We start from the raw sequence: 22,835 nt of genomic DNA on the forward strand, positions 1-22,835 counted from the left end.
ATGATTTTTCACAAGTTGAACAAAGTAACAGTCAAATCAAAGGAAGAAAAGACTGGTTTAGTATCACTTCCTGTGAGGAGGATCAAGATTACTGACTTATATATGCTAGCATGGTACAACTTAGCTTGGATTCATAAGTGTCCTGGTTTAGGGCAAATTTAGGAGAGGAATCCTTCACAAGCACAGACAGAAACTTGCAACTAGAAAGAAAATGGCAACAGGGAGAAACTCCTGTCAGCCTTACCCAAAACAGAGCAATCTAAAAAAAGGTAAAATAAACCTGAGATAGAGCTAATCTAAATATTTCTATACTAACTTCCATCTGAGTAAAATTTCCTGCTGTTATCCTCTATGGTTTAGTAAGCAATGCTGGAGAATCAAGTTTTCACACACGTCAACCATGTGAAACTAGAAAAGCTGGAGAGAAATATCAGGCCCTGTAAAGATTTTTTATTAAAAATTCATGCCTTGCAGTCATCATCAGCTGCAGAATATGCAAGGGAAAAGTAAACTGCTACTTAGCAGCTTAAAAATTAATCAAGGCATTACATATCCTCAAGAGAAGAGAGGAAACTCCAACTTAGAAACTAAAATTAAGAAAAGAATTGACATGTTGCAGCAGCTTTGAATCACTGATCTTTAACCCCTTTCTCCTAATATTAAATTACCACTACAGCCATTCAATTTGTCCATTAGCAAAGAAGGTAGGAACCGTTATTCTGCATTTTTCTCTGCAGATATGGTAAACACCCAGCTGCAGAGTGAAGGCAAGAAAAACCCAACCACTGAAACAGAAACCAACAACCACCCAAACTAATAAACCCTGACTGCAGCATACACCTGCTATTTGTGCCACCTTCTTGTGAGAACAGAGTAATCTGCTCTTTCAGGAAAAAACTCAAGCAACTGAAGGCAAGGATGGCAAACACAGGCCACCCTCTCTTGTATCCTGCCAAGTTTTGACAGCAAAGTTGGAAAGCTTGGCAAAGTGAAGGCAAACTGAACTCAGAGCAGAGATGAAAAATGAACTCAGACAGGAAGGGAGAGAGGAAAAACTGAGAGTTGACATAGCTGCTTACACTATTAATAGAATCAGCACACAGCTATGTACATGGATTACATCTTCCATGACCTTCTAGGGAGTTCAGTAACCTGACCTACCCCCCTCCTTCCCAGGCTTTTCAATGCAATGGCCAACACAAGATTTCTACTTGCTTTGGACAGAATCACATTTCATAAGCATACACAAGCAACGTAACATACCAAACCATCAAAATTTTGGCACAACACATTAATACCTTTATACATTGCTTATTTCTAACGTGCCAATCAGATGCTGATTTCTCAGCCCAAATTTCAGAAAAAGCCTCGCCAACCAGCAGTTAATTCCTCTTCAACTCATGGCCTTATTCCCGTCTTCATTTTTATGTGCCATTTACCTGCTCACGACATTCACTTCAAACATCCTAATAAAGTGACACAAGCCAGAAGGCAGCAGTTTCCATGCTGGTTCAGTGGCCACATTCAGCTGAGCTCTCTAGGGCCAGCAGAGGATCCAAACAGCTTGAATGTAACCATGGTGCCACGTAGAATAAAACAGCTCAGGTATTTTTCCCTGTAGCAACAACTGGTTTGGTACTCTCCCTTTACCATTACATTCTAATTGTGCTCAACAGCAGGAGCACACAAAGTTCATTTTCAAGTATCATTCCTTTAATCCATGCATGCCCATAGACTCCAAGAAATGCTCTTCAGCTCTTGAATTGCTGAAGAAATGTGCATACAAGTCCAGATGATTCATCAGTTCTTACACATGGCACAGGAAAAAACACAGAACTGCAGCAGCTTAAGTCTGATATTCAGGAAATGACTGTGCACGTGGGATGTGCTTAGGCTTTGATGAATACATTTAACAAATAAGAAATAGCATAGAGAAGCTTTTGTGAAACTATCAAGCAAGAGGCATTAGCCAGGGAGAAATGGTATTGATTTTTAACATGGGGACAGCAGAAGGCATGTTCCTTGCATGGAAGCTTTGACTGAGCCCTGAGGAGAGCGTGGCAACTGAGGAAACACATCTCCAAAGGTGAGCCCGTGAGCAACTGAAACCAGTGCTAAAGACAGACACAACAGGAAGATCTAAAACACTTCCCAGCTGAAGTTCTGCAGCTCTCACTGCTACTAAACTGAGATAAAAGTGCTTAAACATTAATGAGCTTTTCTGCTCTCCTATACCTCAGCTTGTAAAGCTGCAAGTCTCAAATCTCCAAAGGCAAAGAGAGGGCTGAGTCAGCTAACAAACAGCAAGGAAAAAGAAAGATTGTATCTTCTGTAACACAACACAGTGGCATTTTCCAGGCTGCTAGCCAGGTTAGGTGGGACGTGCCTATTCTCAAAATTGTGCCTGTTTAACAAAAAGGTGCTGTTTTAAAATTGAGTCAGTGAAGGCACTGCAAATACACCTGCTGTCCTTCAATCTTATGAAGCCCTAGTTTCCATTAACTTAATCTAACTGCTTATCAGGAAAATAAAATGGAGTTCAAATCTAAAAATGTACAGAGAGCTGTGCACTGACTTAAATAGAGTAATAATTAAAAAAGCCCAAAAGTTTATCTAACATACCTCTAAATACAGACAATGTCTTCAAGTCTAAACCAACTACATTCCCCCCTCCCCCCCCCCCCAAAAAAAAAAGTAAAAAAGAATCATTTATATAAGCAGATCCAAGATATGTCAGTGCTTCAAAGCAGTAATAGCTCCCTCCTCTAAGGTTCAATATAACACAATCTGATAGTTTTGATATCAAAGTCTACTGCAAACTTAAAAAAAAAGTCAACACAGAACACACAAGCAAAAAAATCCCCGATATACTTAATTGAGGCTTCCCAAAGAAAGTAGATGAAAAGCACCGTCACGAGAGGCAGAAAGTTCTTTCCTAAAAGCTGAGGAGCAAACACAACTCTTGGCTTTGCAGCTAGGAAGGGTCTAAAGCATACTTGATTTGTGTCGGTCTAAATCTGTCTAGAGTATGATTAAATAAGTTGACCAATACATTTCAGATTGAAACCACTGTTGAATAATATCAAATATGTTTGCAGAATTGGCAGGCCTCCATGGCTAACTCCCCGTTCTCTTCAAGAGAAGCAGACTCATGACTCACTGTTTTGGCGCTGTATAAAAACTGACAGAGAAGTAAGTCAGTCAACACAGACTTTAAGAGTCTGTTTTTAATTTAACACCATAAGTGCTTTGAAATGAATAAAACCATTTAGAAAATAAGTACTTTGAAACTTTTTTTCCCCAACATGGGGCAGAGCTTTCTGCTCTCGCATAAGACTTCTCAACTTCCTAGTTTCATCACTACCCATTCAGTAAGGGCACAGAGCAACATCTTTAGGAACTAAAAATAACATAACACTAAAGCAAATTACAACAGTGCACTAAAACAGTATGAAGTTAAGTCTCATTCAGCTACATCACTTAAAATATATTCTGACAGCTCTTTGTGCACACCAGATTTCCAGAACCAACCAAGTGACATCAGCAGGCACACTGATGCACAGCACACAAAAAAGCATGGTTACCTATTTTTAGATTATTACGTATTATTAGTGAATTTTTTCAGTTGTGTGAGATCTACTGGGTAAACAACAACTGGACTCAACCTTAAGGGGATCTTTTTCATCTTAATGATCCTGTGACACACTACCTTAAAACTAAAGCACACACATTAGCCAAAACACCAAGCCTGGGGATTTCTTAGCACCAGGAGAGGCTGGGAAAGAAGGAACACCACGGATTCAGAGTAGCAAGAGGTGGTTGCTTTTTGTTTTTCTTTTTGAACCAAACATTACTGTATTATCTGTGAAAGTAAATGGCTGAGAAATTTGCCATTTAAAGGACATCACTCATCATCTCTGCCTTTCTCTCTTCACAACTATACATACTGACAAGCCTAGAATTTCTTTCTCCTACAAGATAAACCATACACAATCATTTTGCTAACTGCCAAGAGGGAGATTCATTTCTTACTTAAAACTGCAATTTTGTTTCTGTTTTAGGGAATAAAATAGCCACATAAGTGAAATTTAGCTTGCAGGAAAAGTATCTTTATATAAATTTGAATGTTGCACAACTGCATGGGAACAGGATTGTGTGTTTAGTACTAAGTTTAGCCAGATACTTGGAAATATTTGTGCACTGCAAGTTCCTTAAGTTTAGCTAATGTTAATGTAGTTGCAGTAAAATGTCCAAACCTAGGCCTCAGGTACCTCTGGATTTTAACCACAGAGTCACTGTCATAAACAGCATGCCAAGGAGAATGATTTTAAAGCAGGTTTTAAGGCTATTTTCAAGGGGACACACATGACTCAGCATGCCCAAACCTCACATTAAATGCTATAGCATTGACTCTTTAATATTAGAGTCCAGATAATACTTTGAAATTATTTATATATTACAGAAAAAGAAGTAACTATGCACTGAAATGCTATTAGACATTTATTTATGGACAGATTTAATTTATATTAGTACTGCATAGAAATCTGACTAAGGTTTAAAGCCAAACAGCAACAAGCAGCCTGTAATATGCTTTCAAGCCACCTACAATTTAAATGCAAGAAATGCTGACTCTGCCCATGCTATGTTTCATGGGTTTCACATATAAACTGTCTCCATCCAAGCTTTTCTTTGCAATCCCACCACAGTCCAGTAACAGGGCCTCTTTCCCAGCTGGCATAAACAACACTTAGGGGTTTTGCTGTTTTAACCAGATCAACCAATGTATCCAGTTCAAACGCACCCAGGCATTAAACAGATCTACTGGTATTCCAGCTGTCTCAGTTCCCGCCAGTCCTTGGGCAAAGCCTTGAGGAACAGCTGAGGCCAGGCAGCACTACAGGCCGAACATAAACACCAGGAGCAGGACCGCTGATGTGGGCACGCCAAGCTGGAAAAGTGACTCCCAAACCCACCCCTTCTGTGTATGTCCCAGCAGAGCCAGCCGTGTCATTCCGGGTTATGGAGGCATTCTGCTGCAAACAGGGAGGCTGCACTGGCTCCGTGCAAGGAGAGCAGCTCAGGAATGCAATCTATTTGCTCTGAGAGCATGAGGCCTTGTGAGCATGAGAAAGATCTGAACGTACCCAACGCTGACTCCAGGGAGGAAAAAACACCTGAGGAAACTGTCTGTGCTTGTCTGGCTGATACAAAAGCCCCACTGTCTTCTGCAATGCCAGCTCAGCTGACCATACAGTGAATTTATGTTCATGACAGCAACAAGATCATCTCTAGGTTAGGACCTCCTGCAGAGCTCCTTGGTGCTGCTTCGACAGGTTTTTTTCCCAGTCTCCCCATCAATCATAACCACTGGCCCAGGAGACCAACGTGATGGAAAAACACATCACTCTCATGCCTTGGAAAAAATAGAACATGCTGCATTATCAACTATAAATTGGTTAAAATGGACCCATCTGGTTTGTTCCAAGTCTGTTTATACTTGGCATTAGAAAGCTGCTATGAAGAAAACCCATCCAATAAAAAAATCTTTTCACCTTTGCCACTACTGCACCAACAAAAATAGTATTTATTAGTATATATATAAAATTATCCATCCTTCCTAAAAGGCAAGGCTTCTCCATAGATTAGTCCTTTCCTGTGAACAACAACTAAAAAGCCTGTTTATGTTAAGTGACAAGGCTTCTGTCAATCAAATTGGTTATGACTGTATGTAACTCAACAAGTATTGTGGTTAGAAGTCACATGCTAACCTCAAACCCCAAATTTCCCACTCTAAAAAGCAGAAAGTGACAGAATCCAAGCTCCACACAAAGTGTGATGTAAACAAAAAGCCATGGTGTACAAAATCTGACAGGAACAAGAAAGCTTTTAACAACTTGTCACGGAGACTTCCCCCCCCACCCCCTCGCCAAGGCATTCAGAAGAACACAGAAACCAGGACCTCTTCCCTCAAATGCTCACACAGAAAGTCAAAAATCTCAACATCAGCTGTTAGCATGCAACCAGCACTTACACACTCTTAAACCTTCTTAAAAGCACTGTATTTAGTAAGAAAGAGAAATAGACTATTCCACACCCCATCTAGAAATAACAGATTTCAAGACAGGATATGCACACCTCCTTTTTTTGTGTTTCTGCAGAAAGGTTTATCTGTGTGTCCTTTAAAATCCAATCAGCAGAAACTTTCCTGGTAAACCAAAGGACAGCTAGGGCTTTGCAATCTACAGTATTCACTGGGGAGAGATTGTGGGATTAGCAATAGTAGCCTAGATCAGAGGTGTCACGTCAGAACAAGAGGACTGTCCCACAGCACATATTTATGCAACCTACATGCAAGATCTGCAGAGCTTAAGTAAAGCCTGTTGCCAGCTTAATGTTGTGCCAATTAAAGAAGAAAAAAAAGAGGCAAGAGCATAATGGATGACAAAGTGTTTGCCTCAGTCTGCAAATGACCCAAAACAACTCATACCCAAGGTATGAACTCATCATCAACTCAGGCAACAGCAGTGGAAATTACTGATGGACAGACAACATACAGTGACATGAAAGGAAGATGAAGAAAGTACACACCAGAAGGACATTGTCAAAAGTCTGCATTATTGAAAGGGAGAAAGTAACACAAGAACTAAGGGAGGAACAGAACGGCAGCCAATTCTAAAAATCTTAGATTCCAGATTTCTACACAGTCAACTTTCCCTTCAAGTCAGCAAGCAATCACTTCAGATTTCAGGATTGGCAGAAACAGTCTTTCAGGCAGAGACTGTATTTTGAAAGAAATTTTACACATAATTGTTGAAAATAAATAACAGATGTCCTAAATTTGTATTCAGTACTGCACACTAACACTGGGTAGCAGTTTTTAAATAGGAGACTGCACTTCAAGAAATTATCTGTGAGCAGCCAACTGATTTACTAATTTTTACAATGGGTAGTAAAGGGCCCTGTATCTTTATACTAAAGACACTACAGATGCCCAAACTTTGTTTGTATTCTCTCCAAATCACACTTGTTTGAAGATGGGCAATCAAGAGGAGAGCTGATTGTGAAGACAGAGAAAGGCTGTAGGGAAGAACAGGGAGGAAGGGGAGGAGCCGGCAAGGACCCGTGGACAGCGGATGCACTTGCCAAGCTGTGCTGCTGCAGCAGCAAGGGGAGCCAGCCCCACAGCACGGGTTTAACTGCGGCTACCCTGCCACTAACCCCGTGAAACGAGGCTGCAAGCACTAAACAATGAGATACCTCGGCAGGCCTCAGCTGTAATTGTTTTTGGGTGTCTTCCAGCCCCCTCATGAACCACACCACAAAACATCTTGGACATCCAAGGTTACTCTCAGCACAGAGATTTGCAACCAAAGAGAGAAAAAAGCTGCTGCTCCATGCACAGCACTGCACTCACATCCACCCACTGTGTGCAGAAGGCTGCTCACATCATCTGTACTCCAAGTAAAATGTTTGCATGGAGTGGCCTCACAAAAACCTACTTACCTCTCTGAATGCCTGCTCTGCTCTCAAGCCTATTGATCAATTTATCCCCCCACTTGGGGCACATAAAAATCAGTAAAAAGATCAATATATTTTATTTCCAGGATCAATGTGATATAGCTACCATGAAGACAACTGAGTTACTCCAGAAAACAAGAATTTACCTCCTCTGTAAAGACAACCCTTAATTAAGGGCTCTCAAACCAAGATAACCATTCCTTAAAAATGAAGGCTAGATGATGGAAAAAAAAGTGTAACAGATTTTTCAAAGGAAAAAAAAAATCTCAAAGGGACTCCCTCTTCCTATCACTGGCAAATTCTGTTCCCTACTGAGCCCCTGAAGAATTCCATCACTCTCTCCAGAAAGCTGTTCCCAAAGGGAAGGGGTGGGGGGGTGGGGAGGAAGGTGGGGGGAGGTGTGTGCATTGGAATTTCTGCTCTTCAAAGGCAAGTTTTCTCTGGGGTTTTAATATGGAGCTATTCTAAGTTGAAGTGCAGAACTCTAAGTCTCAATGGTGAGGAAGCATCATTTATTACTAGCTTTGTCTTTCAGTGGGTGTGTTCCTTCAAAGTAGCAGGATGTGAGTGTAGAAAGAGTAAAAGACACAGTAAAAATCAGAAATCTGCAAAATTCAAGTTGCTATATGAGACAATTAAACTGAAAGTAAAGCTAGTGGATAGTATCTTCATCTACATTTCATGTCCTTTAGTGGAATATTATGTTCCATGTTTACAAGGTTCTTTATAAAGCTATAGGACTAAACAGGTAAAAATAATGTATGTTTATCTTATTACCTCTTACAATATAATTTTGGCATAGCCTTGGCTCATGAGTGAGACAACTCCCATTTTCTATTTTCACTAAGGAAAATGACAAAGTCAGGACTCCAGTATAGGAACTCCTGTGTTGTTCTTGAGTCTGTGCCAGGTGTTAGGAGGCCTTCAAGAGTCATTACATGTCATTTGTCCAAGCTATAGCAGAGACTTAAAGCAAATTTACTCAACCCATTAATTTTAATGCAAACATTGAACATTTTTAAATATAAAGCACTTGAACCATGGATGTTACTTCCAAGGCATTTTGTAATAATGGAACAGGAAAAGTAAAGACCAATAAAATAGTAAATTCCAGTTGTAACTTCACTACAGCAAACTAACCCCCTTTTAGTGAATAATGGGGTGTTACCACAAGGATTCCCAGAGGACCTGTACTATTTCTATATGACCTGGGAAACAAGGGTGAAGGAGCAGAGGGATGGTGTTTACCTGTAATACCTAAATATACTGTAGTCCCTCCCAGCCCTGGCTGCAGAAAGGCACATGGAGGGGTCTAAAATTATACCAACTGCCTAAACAACAAATCAGGAGGTGAAATTCAGGAAAGATTCAGAAAAGTAAGTGCAAAGAAGTACCCCTTGGGGAAAAAAAAACCCCCAAACTTTCTTATACAGTGGTGTCTTCTAAACTGGATACCATCACTTTAGAAAAAAAATTCAGTAAATATAGGCTGTTCTCCCAAGAACTTCATGTCAGCACAGCAGAGGAAGCAACTGAAGTGTCATAAATCACTAAACAAGGAAAGGCAACACAGAATACATCACCCTGCCAGCACACAAAATCAGGATATATTTGTACATTAAATACTGTGCTTCTGCTTGCCTTACCTTGATCAGCATAACCAGAAAAGCTGCACAGAAGTGCAGCAGGAATAACTAGAATCATGAAACAGTACCAACTGGATAAACACAAAAAAGACTACAATTCTTCAATTTAGGAGGGAAAGCATGTCAGCTGAAAAAAATGCATCCAAGCAAATGCTAGACTTTTTTTAAGAATTATGACAAGTAAAACTACTGGGAAGTGAGTTTTCACAGTACAGTCTAGGAGACACTGAAATCACCATCAGTGGGTTTTAAACAAAAGGAAGTTCCTTTTCCATCTAATCAAACTGCAGGACTCGCTGTTACAGGATGTTGCAGAGGCCAAAAGTACAAATGGCTTTTAAAACAAGATTACAAAAATTAATGGCAAATGTGTCCATCCATCTGCACGTATTACAGGCAGTGGTCTAGATACAACCTCTGTCTGAGCTCCTCGATTGCCAGAGCTAAGTGGTATATGAGAACATAATTTTATATACCCTTTGAAGCTTTAAATACAGAACAATTATTGATCATTTACAACAACTACATAATAGTATAAACTAGATGGCAAATACTTGTGTGAAACAGACATTTGATAAGGGAGAACTCCCACTGAGCAACCACAAGAAGGCAGCGTGCTAGAACCTAAATCAAATTAGCCAGAATGCAAAAGTCTAAGTTCTGAGCAGGGTGGGTCTTCAGCATCTGGATGATAAGAACAAATGACTTTAAATTTTAGGGTTTTTTTATAGTAAGACTGGGTAGTCCTCAAAAATGCTTAGCTTTAACCTCCAATTCATGACCTAGCATCTAGTTCATACAGAAGGTCACTTCAGATGAGCACAACTCCATCTGGCATCAATTTACCACGAGATAGATGGTAGGGATGGCCAAGCTGACACTCCCGAGAGGCACAGGGCTCTTATCTCTGGAACGCAGTCCCTGTGGGGGACAGGCCATTGACAGGGTGCCTGCAGCTGCTGTACATGCAGAGAGCAGCAACAGAGGCAAGCCTCGGCCCTGCACCCTGCTGGGGCAGCACTGCTCCTGCTCCTTCCCCTCCACCCCAACAGGACAGGAACGCACCCCAGCGCAACAGGGTCCCCAGGGGAGCACAGGCGGCATGGAAGCGGGCAGGAGCAGCAAGCTTGTGTGGGGAACACAGATGAAAGAAAATAACTAGAAAGTGGATGGAAGAGGTAAGGATCGTAACTTGAGAGCTGCAGGTTTTTTATTTATTCAACAGCCTGGCAAAATACATAAACCTGACTCTTACCAGTTCAAACGTTCCCTGCCCACACTTTTCTTTTTTAGTATGGAGTGGGTGGAATTTTTCAAAAGTAAAATAAAACTGAAATGTACTAAAAATAATATTTGGCCAGATGTTTGTTACAAATTAAAAAAAAGGAAAAATATGTGAAATATTAAAAGTAAAAGCACTTTTTGGTAGTCTGTGGCTTTCAAACAGCATATTTAATTTTTCTGCCTGTCTTGCAAGAAAAGGATAACTATGCCTGCTGCACTACGTCCTCTCAGTACAAAAGTGGACTCAAGATCATATATAACTTTAAAATAATCCTGTAGAGAAAGTATGAATCCCCTACAGGTAACTGACTTTAATTTTTTAAACATTTGCTTAAATCAGTCCTGTGGAGTGTACACATGCTTTGTATTAGCAAGCTTTGCTAGGAAAGGACTGTGCTATGAGCACATGCACATATGAATGGAAAAACAGGCAACTTGGGAGAAAAGAGGAAAGAGGCAGCAGCACAGACTTAGTAAAAGTGACCACCTGGATGACCAAAAGGGATCATATTTCAAACAGCTTCCATTACCAGCATATTTGACCACAATGACCCTTTAGGGAGCAAATGACACTAGTAGGAAGACAGACTCCTGGTAACTTCATTCAGAGATGCAATAAGCAGGACTTATAGTGACAGTGCCATTGCTGGAAAAAATATTTTACCAGATTGTAAAATTTGGCTTGTTTTGTATCTTTTCCATTTCAAACTGCCGTATTTTTTTTCATGAGTGTGCTGAGGTTGGCAATCACCTCTGGGGATCACATGGTCCAGCCCGCTGCTGAGAGGTGGGTCACCCAGAGAAAGCTGGGTGACCAGTAATCAGGTTTTGAGCATCTCCAAGGATGAAGACTCCACAACCTCTGTAGCAACTTGCTTCTTGTTTAATCACAATGAAACAAGCATTTATTTCATTTTAATGGAATTTCTTGCATCTCAGCATTCCCACTGCCTTGCCACTGAGCACTGCTGCCAAGAGTCTGGCTCCCTCTCCTTCACTCCTCCTCTCAAGTATCTGTAAACACTGGTATGGTCCCCTCACACCTTCTCCTCTGCCACATAAACAGCCCCAGCTCTCTCAGCATCTCCCTGTATGACCTGAAAGACCAAATCCACCACTATGAACAGTGCTACTGCCTGGCTGATGCGCTGTCATAGAGGGGCTAAAGCACACACAAATACAGTTAAGGCAAACAGAGGTACAATTCAGCCAGCATCTATTTCACTGGGCATCATCCAGTGTGCCAGCTGAAAAGGAGTCAGTTTAAGATGCCCTTATCAACTGGCCACAGTCTCCTTTCTCACAGCAGTAAGGCTGCATGCCAGCTGCCTGAACAACAATGCAGCAACCACTGAAACTAGAAGGGCCCATTGCCTTCAGCAGAGAACAGACCACACACTGTTTGAATACAGCAGAAGCTGTTGAGGGATCTTGGCACCCATGGCAGGTTTGGCTGCTTGAACAGATGCTTGAACAGGACAGAGAGCAGCAACAAGAGAGCTATGTTATTAGCCAATGATAAACTACTTTGGAAACCTTACACATGTTGCATCCCTTTTTCACAGTATGGAGAACTTATGATGAGGATTGCTGCCTCAAAGTTGGGACAAGATTTTTATCTCTAGCAATTTAAATTCCACATTATCACAACTGTCAGGTAAACTACTATTGAAACAGTTTTGTTTCATTTGACTAGCAATGTCAAGACTGTTATAAACTATGTAACTGCAGCTGACTGCTGAGTCTGACCTGCTCAAGCAAGCAGATAACAGACCCTGCCATACCAGAAGGGCAGCAAACCACAGCAAGGCTATGCCCAGCAGAGAATCCTATAGCCTCTGCCAACTCACCAAGAATTTCAAGCTATCAACGGAACAAATTGATGTGAATTGATAATACAAGCTCTTCCTGGAAATGGATTTAAAATATCTTCATACAAAAAGACAAATCAAACAAAACAAACAAAACCCAGGAAAAATAAACCAAACCAAGCAAACACATATAAGGCCCTAATGTCTTCAGCATTTAGTACATTTTTTAACTTGACAGTCAATGCAACAATTCCTCTACCCTGCTAGGACCAAAAAAAACCCCAAAAACAACTACTCCCTCACTGCATTCATCTTTGTATCATTTTCAACATCATGTTTGTTTTTGCTGAAACAAAGCAAGGCAGTCTCAGGCTCTGCTCCCACCGCAGCACATGGAGGTGACACAGCATCATCTCCTCAAAGGTGTACATAATTTCTACAATGCAGAATGCCTTCATGATCAAACTATGTGCTCTGAGCTGGTGTGAGCCTATATAAATGCACAAAATTAATCCTTGGGTATTAAATAATCTTTTTCTTTATGCCTCATTAGTTACCCTACAGGTAAGGGCTTCATCTCTTTATCAGAGCACTACACACACAACATATCGATAAGCACCCTACCTCCACACACAACCTCTGCCCAGACGTGCAGGCACGCACATTTCTACCCCATTCCTATTTATAACATCATGTGCTAACAAAAATACTCTCAAGCAGTTTTAAGTTAAATACCAAAGAACAAGAAAGTCTTCAAGTGTAAGCAGCTGTTACGTGCATAAAAGCATTGCTCTATTTTTGACAGACACTGCCCTGGAACAGCGAGTGGATTTTGACCTGAAGCTTACGACTGCCACTTACCAGCTAATTCTGGCACAAGCCTGCACTGGAAATATGCCTGACCACCCATCTTAACCAACAACCTTCAGAACCTCAAAGGAGTTTACAAGGATTTCATCAGCACCAAATGACTTTCCCAAGAAGCCTCAAAGACTAGCATTAGTCCTCCTTCTAAAGGGTCTAAGTGAGTCACAAATGCAGAAGACAAAAAGGGTGTCATAAATAACGATTATTTCACTCAGTAATAACTGCAAAGTCAAATTACTCTGTTCTATTCACTAAAAATACTGCTTTCAAAATACTGTTGTCTTAGTGGAGTGTAAAAAACATGCCAATGAATAAAGAACTTGAATTGATATAATCTGAATATGCTGATTTCCAAAAACCACTTGTACAGTCCTTGCATTGTCTGCAGTCCGTCTCCCACTGCAAAGTAACAAAATACAGCTGCACAAGAGCCAGGGAACTCCACAAGTGTCCTACTGAAGAATTCATTAACCAACCCACTCACAACAGTCTCAAAATTAATTTTTGAACTGAGAAAAGTGTTGTCTGTGTACAAGAGCTCTCTAAGGAGCCTAAAGAGAAACGATTTAGTCTCCGGATAGGCAAGAAGAAATTTTTGCTTTATATAGAGTATCCGTTTCCCTTTTATAACAAGTTTCCTTTCTGCAGCAGGAGAAAGCCTTCATTTAAATTCCAAGGACACTATGTACATACCTAGAGGTACAAACATATGTACTAGCACCCAGTACAGAACACAGAAGCGACTAGAAAGAGCATCCTGCAAAAGTCCAACAGCAACCTAGCCTGTTCAAGCTAAAAACCATTAGATATTAATCAAGACAGGCTATCCAACTGAATTACAAATCTAACAAACATGGTAAATCGCATAGAAGAGAATAATATGCTGCCAATTTATTTTTTCAGGAAATAGCTAGCAGCCTATTCAGAAATTAAGCACCATTTAGAAAAAAGGAAAACATCTCTCAACCAACCAGTCAAGGTTACTGATACAACTAACCCAGGGATCTGAGATCTGCTGTTCAGACAGTCCTATGACTTGGCAGGACATCACTTGCAAAGAATTTCAGTCCAAGAGGCCACAGGGAAGGGAAGACAGCTCTTCCTCTCAAGCTGTACAGCTATGATGAGAAGCATCCCACTTGATTCTTAGGCAGTATTAAATGAGCCCATTCTGTGCAGAAGAGACAGCACAGAACATCAAAGTAGCAACACGGTCAAAAAGTCATTGATATCACTGACAGGAAAAAACTAATTATCCACAGGGTAACAAAATCACCGAGGAGCACAAACTACAATGCCACAGGTTCCTCATCTCCAGAACAGTAACAACTAAAAACATGAACTCTAGTTACAGACAAAAATGGCTTGGAAAAGCAAGAAGAACAAGTACTGGAGCTGGCACAAGGGGATGGGGCTGAGCAGGAACCTTCCTTACCAGCAGCAAACAAAAGCAAGCTGCAGCACACTGTTCATGGCAAATGACACCAATCCAGCTCTCTCTTGAAACAGAGGTCAAGAACATCTTTGATGCTAATAAAACTCTAGAATAAGGGATAGGAACAGCCAATAAAGCTTAAGAGCAGGTTGATTTTGAAGCTGGGAGCATGGGGAAAATCAGTTTTTATTTGGAGAAAATACATGTTTCCACTGTACATGCTATATGGGATCACCTGGTGGGTAGACGAGCAATAAAATTGGTGTAAGAAAGATTCTTGGAGGACAGGACTGTGTGCTTCTGATGGCAAGAACCAAGTTTCACACTGAACACAGAAGAGCAAAAAAGACAAAAGTTAAGAAAGAAAAAAAGTACATAGCTAGCAAAGATTTCTTAAACTATGTTTGAATTTTCAAGGGCAAATTTTGGGAGAATCAGACTCAAGTTCTGAACTAAGGCTGTAGTTTTGGCAAACACTTGAAACTGGCATAAATTTGCATTGCTGCTGAAAGAAAATCTCACCATCTGCCAGTCCTCTGTGCCAGCACAAACATCCGAACACTGAACCAGGAGCACTTCTTTTGCCAGTTTATTTTTCAGATGGATCAGTTCCCCAAACCAGTTCACAGGATGGCCATGTAAATACTTGTGCTGGCAAAGAAGAGTGACTACTCCAGCAGTGCCAGCCCAAAATGTTCACTGAACACACAGGGGGTGTGCAGAGTCCTAGCAGTCACAGGTGGTGCTCCCCACCCTTGGACACACTATATTCATACCACACTTGGAAGGTGCAATCACCACACAGCTGCCCTCAGAAACCAGCATATCTCTGTAATTTTCTCTAGTAGGAGAACCTGTCAGAATCTCAGCAATGCTAAAGTTGGCTGTAAACAAGAGTTTTTTCTGGATGTTGCTGAGCTTCTCCATCAAAAGATCATTTGCAGGAGAAACCCCAGTCACTCTTCTGATCACCTCCTTCACCTGGGACCCAAAAGGCTTGTATATAAGGAACAGAAATCGAAAACTGTAGTCATCACATGTCAGGGATTTCCAAGAACCATGTGTGGCTGTTGTGTATCCATGGATCACCACACAATCCTTTGCAGACAGCACAGTTATCTACAAGAAAACAACATCACCAACAGAAGTGCTGCTGTCAGGGAAACAACCAACAGATAAGGATGAGCACTGGTCATGTTCTGTATCAAGGTCAAGCAACACAAGTGAGTACTGGGAGACAGACCAATCCAGACTTTCCCACAACTCAGTGGCAAATTTAAAGCCATACATGAGGTCATTCACTAGGAACCAATTAGATCAGTAAGCTTTCTACCAGGAAATACATTCAAGATGTGATAGTGAAATGATCTCCAGAATGACACAGGAGGATCAATGTAATCACACATGCCACAAGCAAATGGAAGGAAAGCCCCCCACTTTACAGACATTCCTAAGCCCAGATCTCCAGTCTCAGCTCTTGGGTTCTTCAACCAGAGCAGGACTTAGCTGATCTGCACACCTGCCCCTGTGATTGCTTTCCTTTCTTCTACCACAGTTTCCAGTCCTGCTTGGTTGTCAAGTTCTTATTCCCTCTTATTTTTCATTTGTCTTCTTATTGCCACACATGCTTACAGTTATATTTTGTAGAATAAGATACAGTGGAAAGAACACCCATAAGTCTTACTTTTCCTTGGTAACATTAATCCAACATGTTAGTAGAAAAGCTGCAACATAAATAAGTGGCAAGAGCAGAGAGCCTCTTCTGTCCAGTTTATAAAGAAGCTAACAGCAAGGTACAAGAAATCCACTCACTCTTGGAGAATTATTTTCTAACTTAGCATTACTAACTTTGAAAGAATCTAATTTAATAGGTCACAGTCAGACTAGTCTGAATCCTAGGTCTTCAGAAAACTCCAGGATCTCCAGAGTAAGAAATAAATAATTGCCAGAAAAAGCAGAAAAGCAAGTTTACACAATATGTAACAAATAAAGCAATTTTTTAACCTACAAGTAGCTGACAAGCAGTGGGTGTCACTAGCATACTAGTAGAGAAAGGAGAGCATTAAAATGCAGCAATTTGAACAGGGTTGGTCTCCAGACAGGTTTCCAGAAGTAGGAATGAAGGAAAAACTAAAGGGATGCAAGAGGGCCTGTCAAACTGTCTATTTTAATGTCCTTCCTACAAAAGGCAGAGGTCAGGGTTCAGGAGATGGCTGGCACTGGGTGTAATGGTGAACAGAAAGAGGAACACCTGATGGATCAGATGTCTGGTTATATGGTGGTTATTAGGAACCCAGTCCACAACTGGGAAGTCACAGTATTACTCCAGGACCAGTAAATTATGTAAGCTTCAGATCACAGAGTCCAGAACAAAGGAAAGAGAAAGCTAGCAAAAAGATCATGAGCCTGACACCACTCCTAACCCCTTCTTCACACTCCATATGGGGAAGGAGGAAAAACCATCTCAGCTGGGTGAGATTCAGGAGGATTTCTTTTCCTGATTTTGAAGAGCACGCTTTTACCTCCACTAGTCATGTAAGAACAGGACAGGCAAGAAACAGAAATACATGCATGTACAAATGTGGCAACTGGTAAGACAAAGGAAAAAAAGGAGAATGTATAAAAAGATGAAAGAAGTAAAAACTAGAAAACAACAGGAAGTAGGAGAAAGACACTAGAGCTCAAATATGCACGTATGTGCCAGGGTCTGCTAGAGAAAAGAAGGAAGCAGTCTGGAAAGAGAGAGAACAAAAGCAAGGAATGCAGTAAGTCAGGACTTCCAAGATGAGTAAACAGTTAGCCACTCTCTTATACTTGCTGCTGTCTCCACACACCTCAGAAGTACTTGGCTAGTTTATAACTAGTGCTAGATCTTTCAGGCTGGACTCAGGACTAGGTAAAACCACACCAGTTTAAGTAGATCAGTTCTAGGTGGCTCAGGTAACCTAGAAAAAACACATACCAGAGACTTTAAAATATAAAATCTCAGGTCACAACCAACATTTTACCTTATTTCACATTCTTTGCCATAGTGGACTGGCCTTGGTGAATGTAAATGTTTGAATGAGATCCTATTAACACAACATAGCTTTTTCACTGACAGGCAGGTTTACAAGCCAAGAGATTCAGGAGATATATATATATACACCTCAGACCAATTTCTTCTTGCTTTTTCCTACACTGCTTCTAGACAGATGAAGTGCACTTCAACAGACACTTGCCACAGAAGTGATGGCAAGTTCAATGCCAACACCACCAATGGGTTACAAGTTGTATGGTTACAATACAAGTTATTTGAAGTGGTACTCTGGGTATCATCTGTTTCTGTTTATTTAACTCTGAGGTTGACAGTGAATGACAGTTTTCATTCTGCTTTTGCTGGCATTTTAGAGAACTGAGCTTTCCTGCACACTAAAAGCACTGACTTTTGCAGGGAAATAAACAAGGGAAAGTGAGAAGACAAAGTAATGCATTTCTGTGCCACCAAGGAGTGAAGTATTGTCCTCTTACTGATCTGATCCCTACACCTGTCCTGATCCCCCAACAGAGGGAGTTCAAAAACCAAGTAGGAACATAAAATACAGTGGGATCCAGGAATTACAGGCGTGCTTGAGGATTACAACTCCAAAAGTCTTGGCACCTATTCTTTACAGAAGCATACCACTGCACAGAAAAACAGAAGCAGCATTCCCTTTTGCTGCATAAAACTGAAATCCAGCAAAACCACTGATATTTTTAGAGTGTAAGTTTGAAGCCTTGAAGAGATTTAAGATTGCCTGAAAGATAAGTTGGCTTAGAAAAGTCCTGCAGGAATCTATGAGGACTCTACACCATGTTCCCATTGAAATGTTTTCGCACAGTACCACTTCAACTGAAGAAATGCAAAGACAGCATTACAAAAAAAAAAAATAATTCCCACCCTCTTTTCTTTATCACGGGAGTTTCCCGTGCCCTGAACAAATCCAGGGCTGTTTTTTGCCGTCCAGTTTCTCCCTTCCTCCCTCCCTCCCGCAGCTTCCTACCAGCTGAGATTCTGCAGCTGCAGCAACAACAGTCCATCTGTGACAGTGCAACCACCTCGGCAGGATGACTCCTATCATTTCACTGGCTTCCTTATGCTTTAACAGAGGTAGCAAAGTCTGAAGGAGCTTCACCCTTCTTTTTTTTTATTAAACTGAAAAGATACTGATGAATATTCATTACTAGTTCTCTACCAAGGGCATGATTTTTATTTAAAGGACTGGAAGGGAATCGCAAATTAGGCTAATACAATAGGAGATTTTGACTCGGTTCTCTGGTCTCGAAATAGAGCTAAAGAGTAAGACTTTTGTAGAAAAGTGACTTAATGAGAGTAAAATAAAAACTCTGCCCAAAGCCACCCTGCTCCATGGCTGTGATTCCACTACCTGCCACAACACCTCACTGTAACCCGCGGGTTTATTGTGCCACAGGGCACTCACTCACTGGTGCGGGTCTCCTGACCACACTTTTAAGTCCTGCACCTGGCAGGCCACATCCTGAGCCAAGGTTTACCAAAACCCGGCACATTTATGCTAGCCTACAAACGCTGTGCACAAGTGGTTCCACCCTCCTCAGCCAGCGCCGCTGCCGGGACACCCCGCAGCCAGCCCCTGCTTCCCACAGCTGGGCAGAGCTGGCTGACCCGCGTTTTTTGGGAGAACGCAAGAACTCCCATTTCAATGCTCATCACCTAGAGGATAAGCTTCCAGGTCAAGGGGTTTTTAACCAAACGCAGGCACATCAATAAGATCACCTTTTTTACCTGCAAACAAACCCTTTCGCACCTTCCCAGCGGAGAGCGATCTCCAGGCTGCCCGCGGGACAACCCGCCCGTCCCGGCTGCGGCCCAGGCCCGCTGGGGCTGCGGGTCCCGCCACGGCCGGGCGTGGGACACAGAATTGTGAGAGCTGGAAACGAACCCTGGAGATCATCCAGTCCCACGCTCCTGCCCAGGCACGGTCACCTCGAGCAGGTGACACAGGAAGGCGTCCAGGTGGGTTTTGAATGCTTCCAGATAGAGACTCCACGACTTCCCTGGGCAGCCTGTTTAGTGCTCTGCCACCCTCAACGTAAAGAAGTTCTTCCTCTTGCTGAGGTGGAACTTCTTGTGCTTTACTTTATGGCGACTGCTACTTGTCCTGTCACTGGGCAACACTGAAGAGTCTAGCACAGTCTTTTTAACATCAACCTGAGATATTTACATACATTAATGAGATTCTATCCTCTTTTCACTAGACTAAAAGAGCTCAGCTCCCGCAGTCTCTCTTCATGACAGAGATGCTCCAAACCCCTAATCATCTTTGTGACCCTCTAGAGAAAGACAGGAGCTTCTTTCTCTTACTGAGGAGCCCAGAACTGGACACGACTCCCAAGTACGAGTCGGCTCCGGGAAGCGGAGCGGCAGCGGGCGCACACGCTCAGCACAGCCCAGAACAGACGGACGGACAGACAGCCGGACGGACGTGCGCACACGCACGCAGCCCCGCAGACAGCCGCACACGTGCGCGCACACACGCCCGCACCGGGGAAGCGCCGGCTCCGCGGCCCCGCTCCCGCCCCCCCGCCACAGCCCCCCCGGCAGCAGGAGCAGGGCGAGGCCGGGCACCGGGGGTCCCAACTCCCTCCCTCACTCACTTTCGTCCTGCCGTTGATTTTGTAGTTGCCCAGCTTTCCATTACAGTGTCGGATGAGATCGTCCATGCTGTTCATGAGGAGCCGAATGGTCTGGCAGCCCGGCTCCTTGCCCTCCACCCAGGTGATCTTGTCGCCGCGAATGTCCTTAGAGGAGTCGCTCTTCTGGCTGACGAGCTGCCCGTCGGTGAAGCGGCCGGTGTGGTGGAGGGCCCGCACCTCCTCGGCCACCAGCCCGCCCAGCTCCTTGCCGAGGAAGTCATCCACCACGCAGATGCCGTGCTTGTTCATGCAGGGCACGATGTACTCCAGCGCCAGCCGCTGCGGCACCAGCGACTTGGTCTGCCCATTGGGGCGCAGCGCGGCCGCACCGGGTCCCGCCTGCACGCCGCCCGGGTACAGGTTCGACTTGTCCCGGTACAGCAGCACTGCCTCCCCGGAGGGCGACGGGGACTGGGCCCCGGCCGATGCCTCCGCCTCACCGCCGGCAGCTGCACCGGCGACGTGATTGTTGGTCAGCGGGGCGGCCTCGGCGGGGGCCTCCGGGGACGGCGGCGCTGCGCCCTTCCCGACCCCCGCCCGGCTGCCGCTGCCCGCCGCGGCCCCGCCGTGGGCGCGGGGCGGCGGGGGGTGCCCGCCGTGGGGCTCGGTAGCGCCCCCTGCCGCTCCAGCTGCCGCAGCGCCGCCGCCGCGGCAGATGAGCTTGTGCTTCTTCCAGTCCTGGCGCTGGTGCTCCTTGCTGCAGTAGAAGGAGCTGCGGCAGCGCCCGCACCGCAGCAGGTTCTCCATCTTCCCGCACAGCTCGCAGTACTGCCGGTCCCGCTCGCTGCTGCTGCTGTTGTTGCTGCTGCTGCTGCCGCCGCCTCCGCTCTCGCCCTGGCCGCCCTGACCGGCGCCTCCGCCGCTGTCATTCGCCATGGCGCTGGTGGTGCCGCCGCAGCCCCGCTCCGCCGGCTCGTGTTATGTAAGGAGGCGGGCGGGAGCGGCGCTAACGCGGGCCCCCGCCCGGCCGCGCGGGGAGGGAGCGCTTACTGCATCATGGCCGCCCGGCTCCGGCACCGCCGCGGCCCCCGCCGCCCTCCGCCTCGGCCGGCCCGCGGCCTCCTCCGGCGCGCGGGGGCCCGCGCCGCCCTCCCTGCGCCGCTAACGTTGCTTAGCGCCGCCTCATCGCCGCCCCACCGGCGGCGGAACGGCCGAGGGGGAAGCGGAGCGGCGCGGTGAGGTGCTGCCTTCCGCTCCCCGCCGGCCTCTCTGCCCGGTGCAGCACGGGCCGGCGCGGCCGCCGCCTCTACCCACCGCGCCTCCGCCGCTCTGCCGGGGCGAGGAGGAGGAGGCGCCACTCCAGAGGCCCGCTGTGCACGTACGCCACTTCCAGCCCGCCAGCGCCGCCGGCGCGTCAGGCGGGAGTGGCCGGGCGGGCGGGGCCGGCTCGGAGCCGGCCGCGTCCTCCGCGCCGCTGCGTGAGGGGCTCGGAGGCGCCGCTCCGGTCGTGGGCGCACGGACGGGCCGCGGGCCGGAGGGATCTCGTGGGGATGGCGCCCTTCTCCCGCTATGACCAGTGCGGCCTTTCCGGCAGGGACAATGAGGCAATTGCTGGGGATGTCACTGGTCTGTGCTGCCGGGGCCGCCCCGTCGTCGCTGGGCAGGTCGCTAGTGTGAGGGTGTCCGTGAACGCGGTAGCGAGCTGCCCGCCGCCCCCGTGGGTGTGGGCCTGCCGCAGGTGAGGCGGGGGCTCCGGGCAGCGGCGGGGGACGTGGAAGCTGGGCGCTGTGGCTTCAATGACAGGCAGGGTGGCGGCAGCGGCGGCGGCACCTGGCTACAGTGGAGAGCCAGGTTTTGTCACTCCCGTAGGCCCCAAAATACTCCCGCCGGATAGCTGGTAGAGCGGGAGAGACATGTGCTGTCTGCATAAATAACACGTGGCTTGTGTCCCGCCTAACGGAGTGGTAGTGAAGGCTGGGACTAGGTGAATAAGAAATGAAAAAGCAAAAAGCCGGAAGAAAGAGCCAGTTGATGTAGCTGCCAAAACAAGGCGAGCCCAGGAGTTGGGGCCTGTGCTGTGATGAACGTGGCAAAATCCCCAGCAGGCAAAAGGAAGTTCGTTTGGCAGAGCGGTGCTGGTAGAGGGGACAAAGGTCTCAGCTCAGTCACGTCCGTTGCCAAAAGCCACATGGGCATCTGGACTCCTCTGAGGTGATGTTTAAGCTTCCACTGATCCAATTAACCATGGCTTTGCTTGCTTGTGGTATAGTTTAGGAAAGTGGAGTTTCCAGCAGTAGAGCCCAACACAGTGATTGATGCTTCAGAGCCGTGTGGTGAGGCAGAGCAATTATTCCTCCTGGGCTGGATCTTCTCCCATCCATCTTCTCAGAGAACCATTTGGTGAAGAGACAGCAAATCGCTGCTCTGTGGGCTGGGCTGGTGGGACACGATGCTTGCCATTGGTCTGCACTGCCTCTAAGTTAAGCAAATGCATTCTAAAGCCCAAGAAGTGTAAAATACATAACCCAATATACAGATCTTGAGGTAGAAAGGTGAAATGAACCCAGAGGCTGCCACAAGACTTCACATGACATTGGATAAGTGATTTGTTCTCTGCTACTGTAGAAGAGGAATACTAAT

The 22,835-nt window shown here is 44.8% G+C and overlaps 1 protein-coding gene across 1 annotated transcript in view; it reads right to left on the reverse strand.

The window, feature by feature from the left end:
• The window catches only part of EGLN1 (egl-9 family hypoxia inducible factor 1), a 33,984-nt gene extending 12,711 nt beyond the window's left edge, over positions 1 to 21,273 (reverse strand). Inside the window, exon 1 of the mRNA XM_058021332.1 lies at positions 20,217 to 21,273. Within this exon, the coding sequence (XP_057877315.1) occupies positions 20,217 to 21,131 (915 nt within the window). The 5' untranslated portion in view covers positions 21,132 to 21,273. The remainder of the gene's footprint in view (positions 1 to 20,216) is intronic.
• Positions 21,274 to 22,835: the final 1,562 nt, after the last annotated feature.

The sequence above is a fragment of the Melospiza georgiana genome, chromosome 3 (genome assembly GCF_028018845.1).
Source record: "Melospiza georgiana isolate bMelGeo1 chromosome 3, bMelGeo1.pri, whole genome shotgun sequence".
In the NCBI taxonomy this organism is placed as follows: domain Eukaryota; kingdom Metazoa; phylum Chordata; class Aves; order Passeriformes; family Passerellidae; genus Melospiza; species Melospiza georgiana.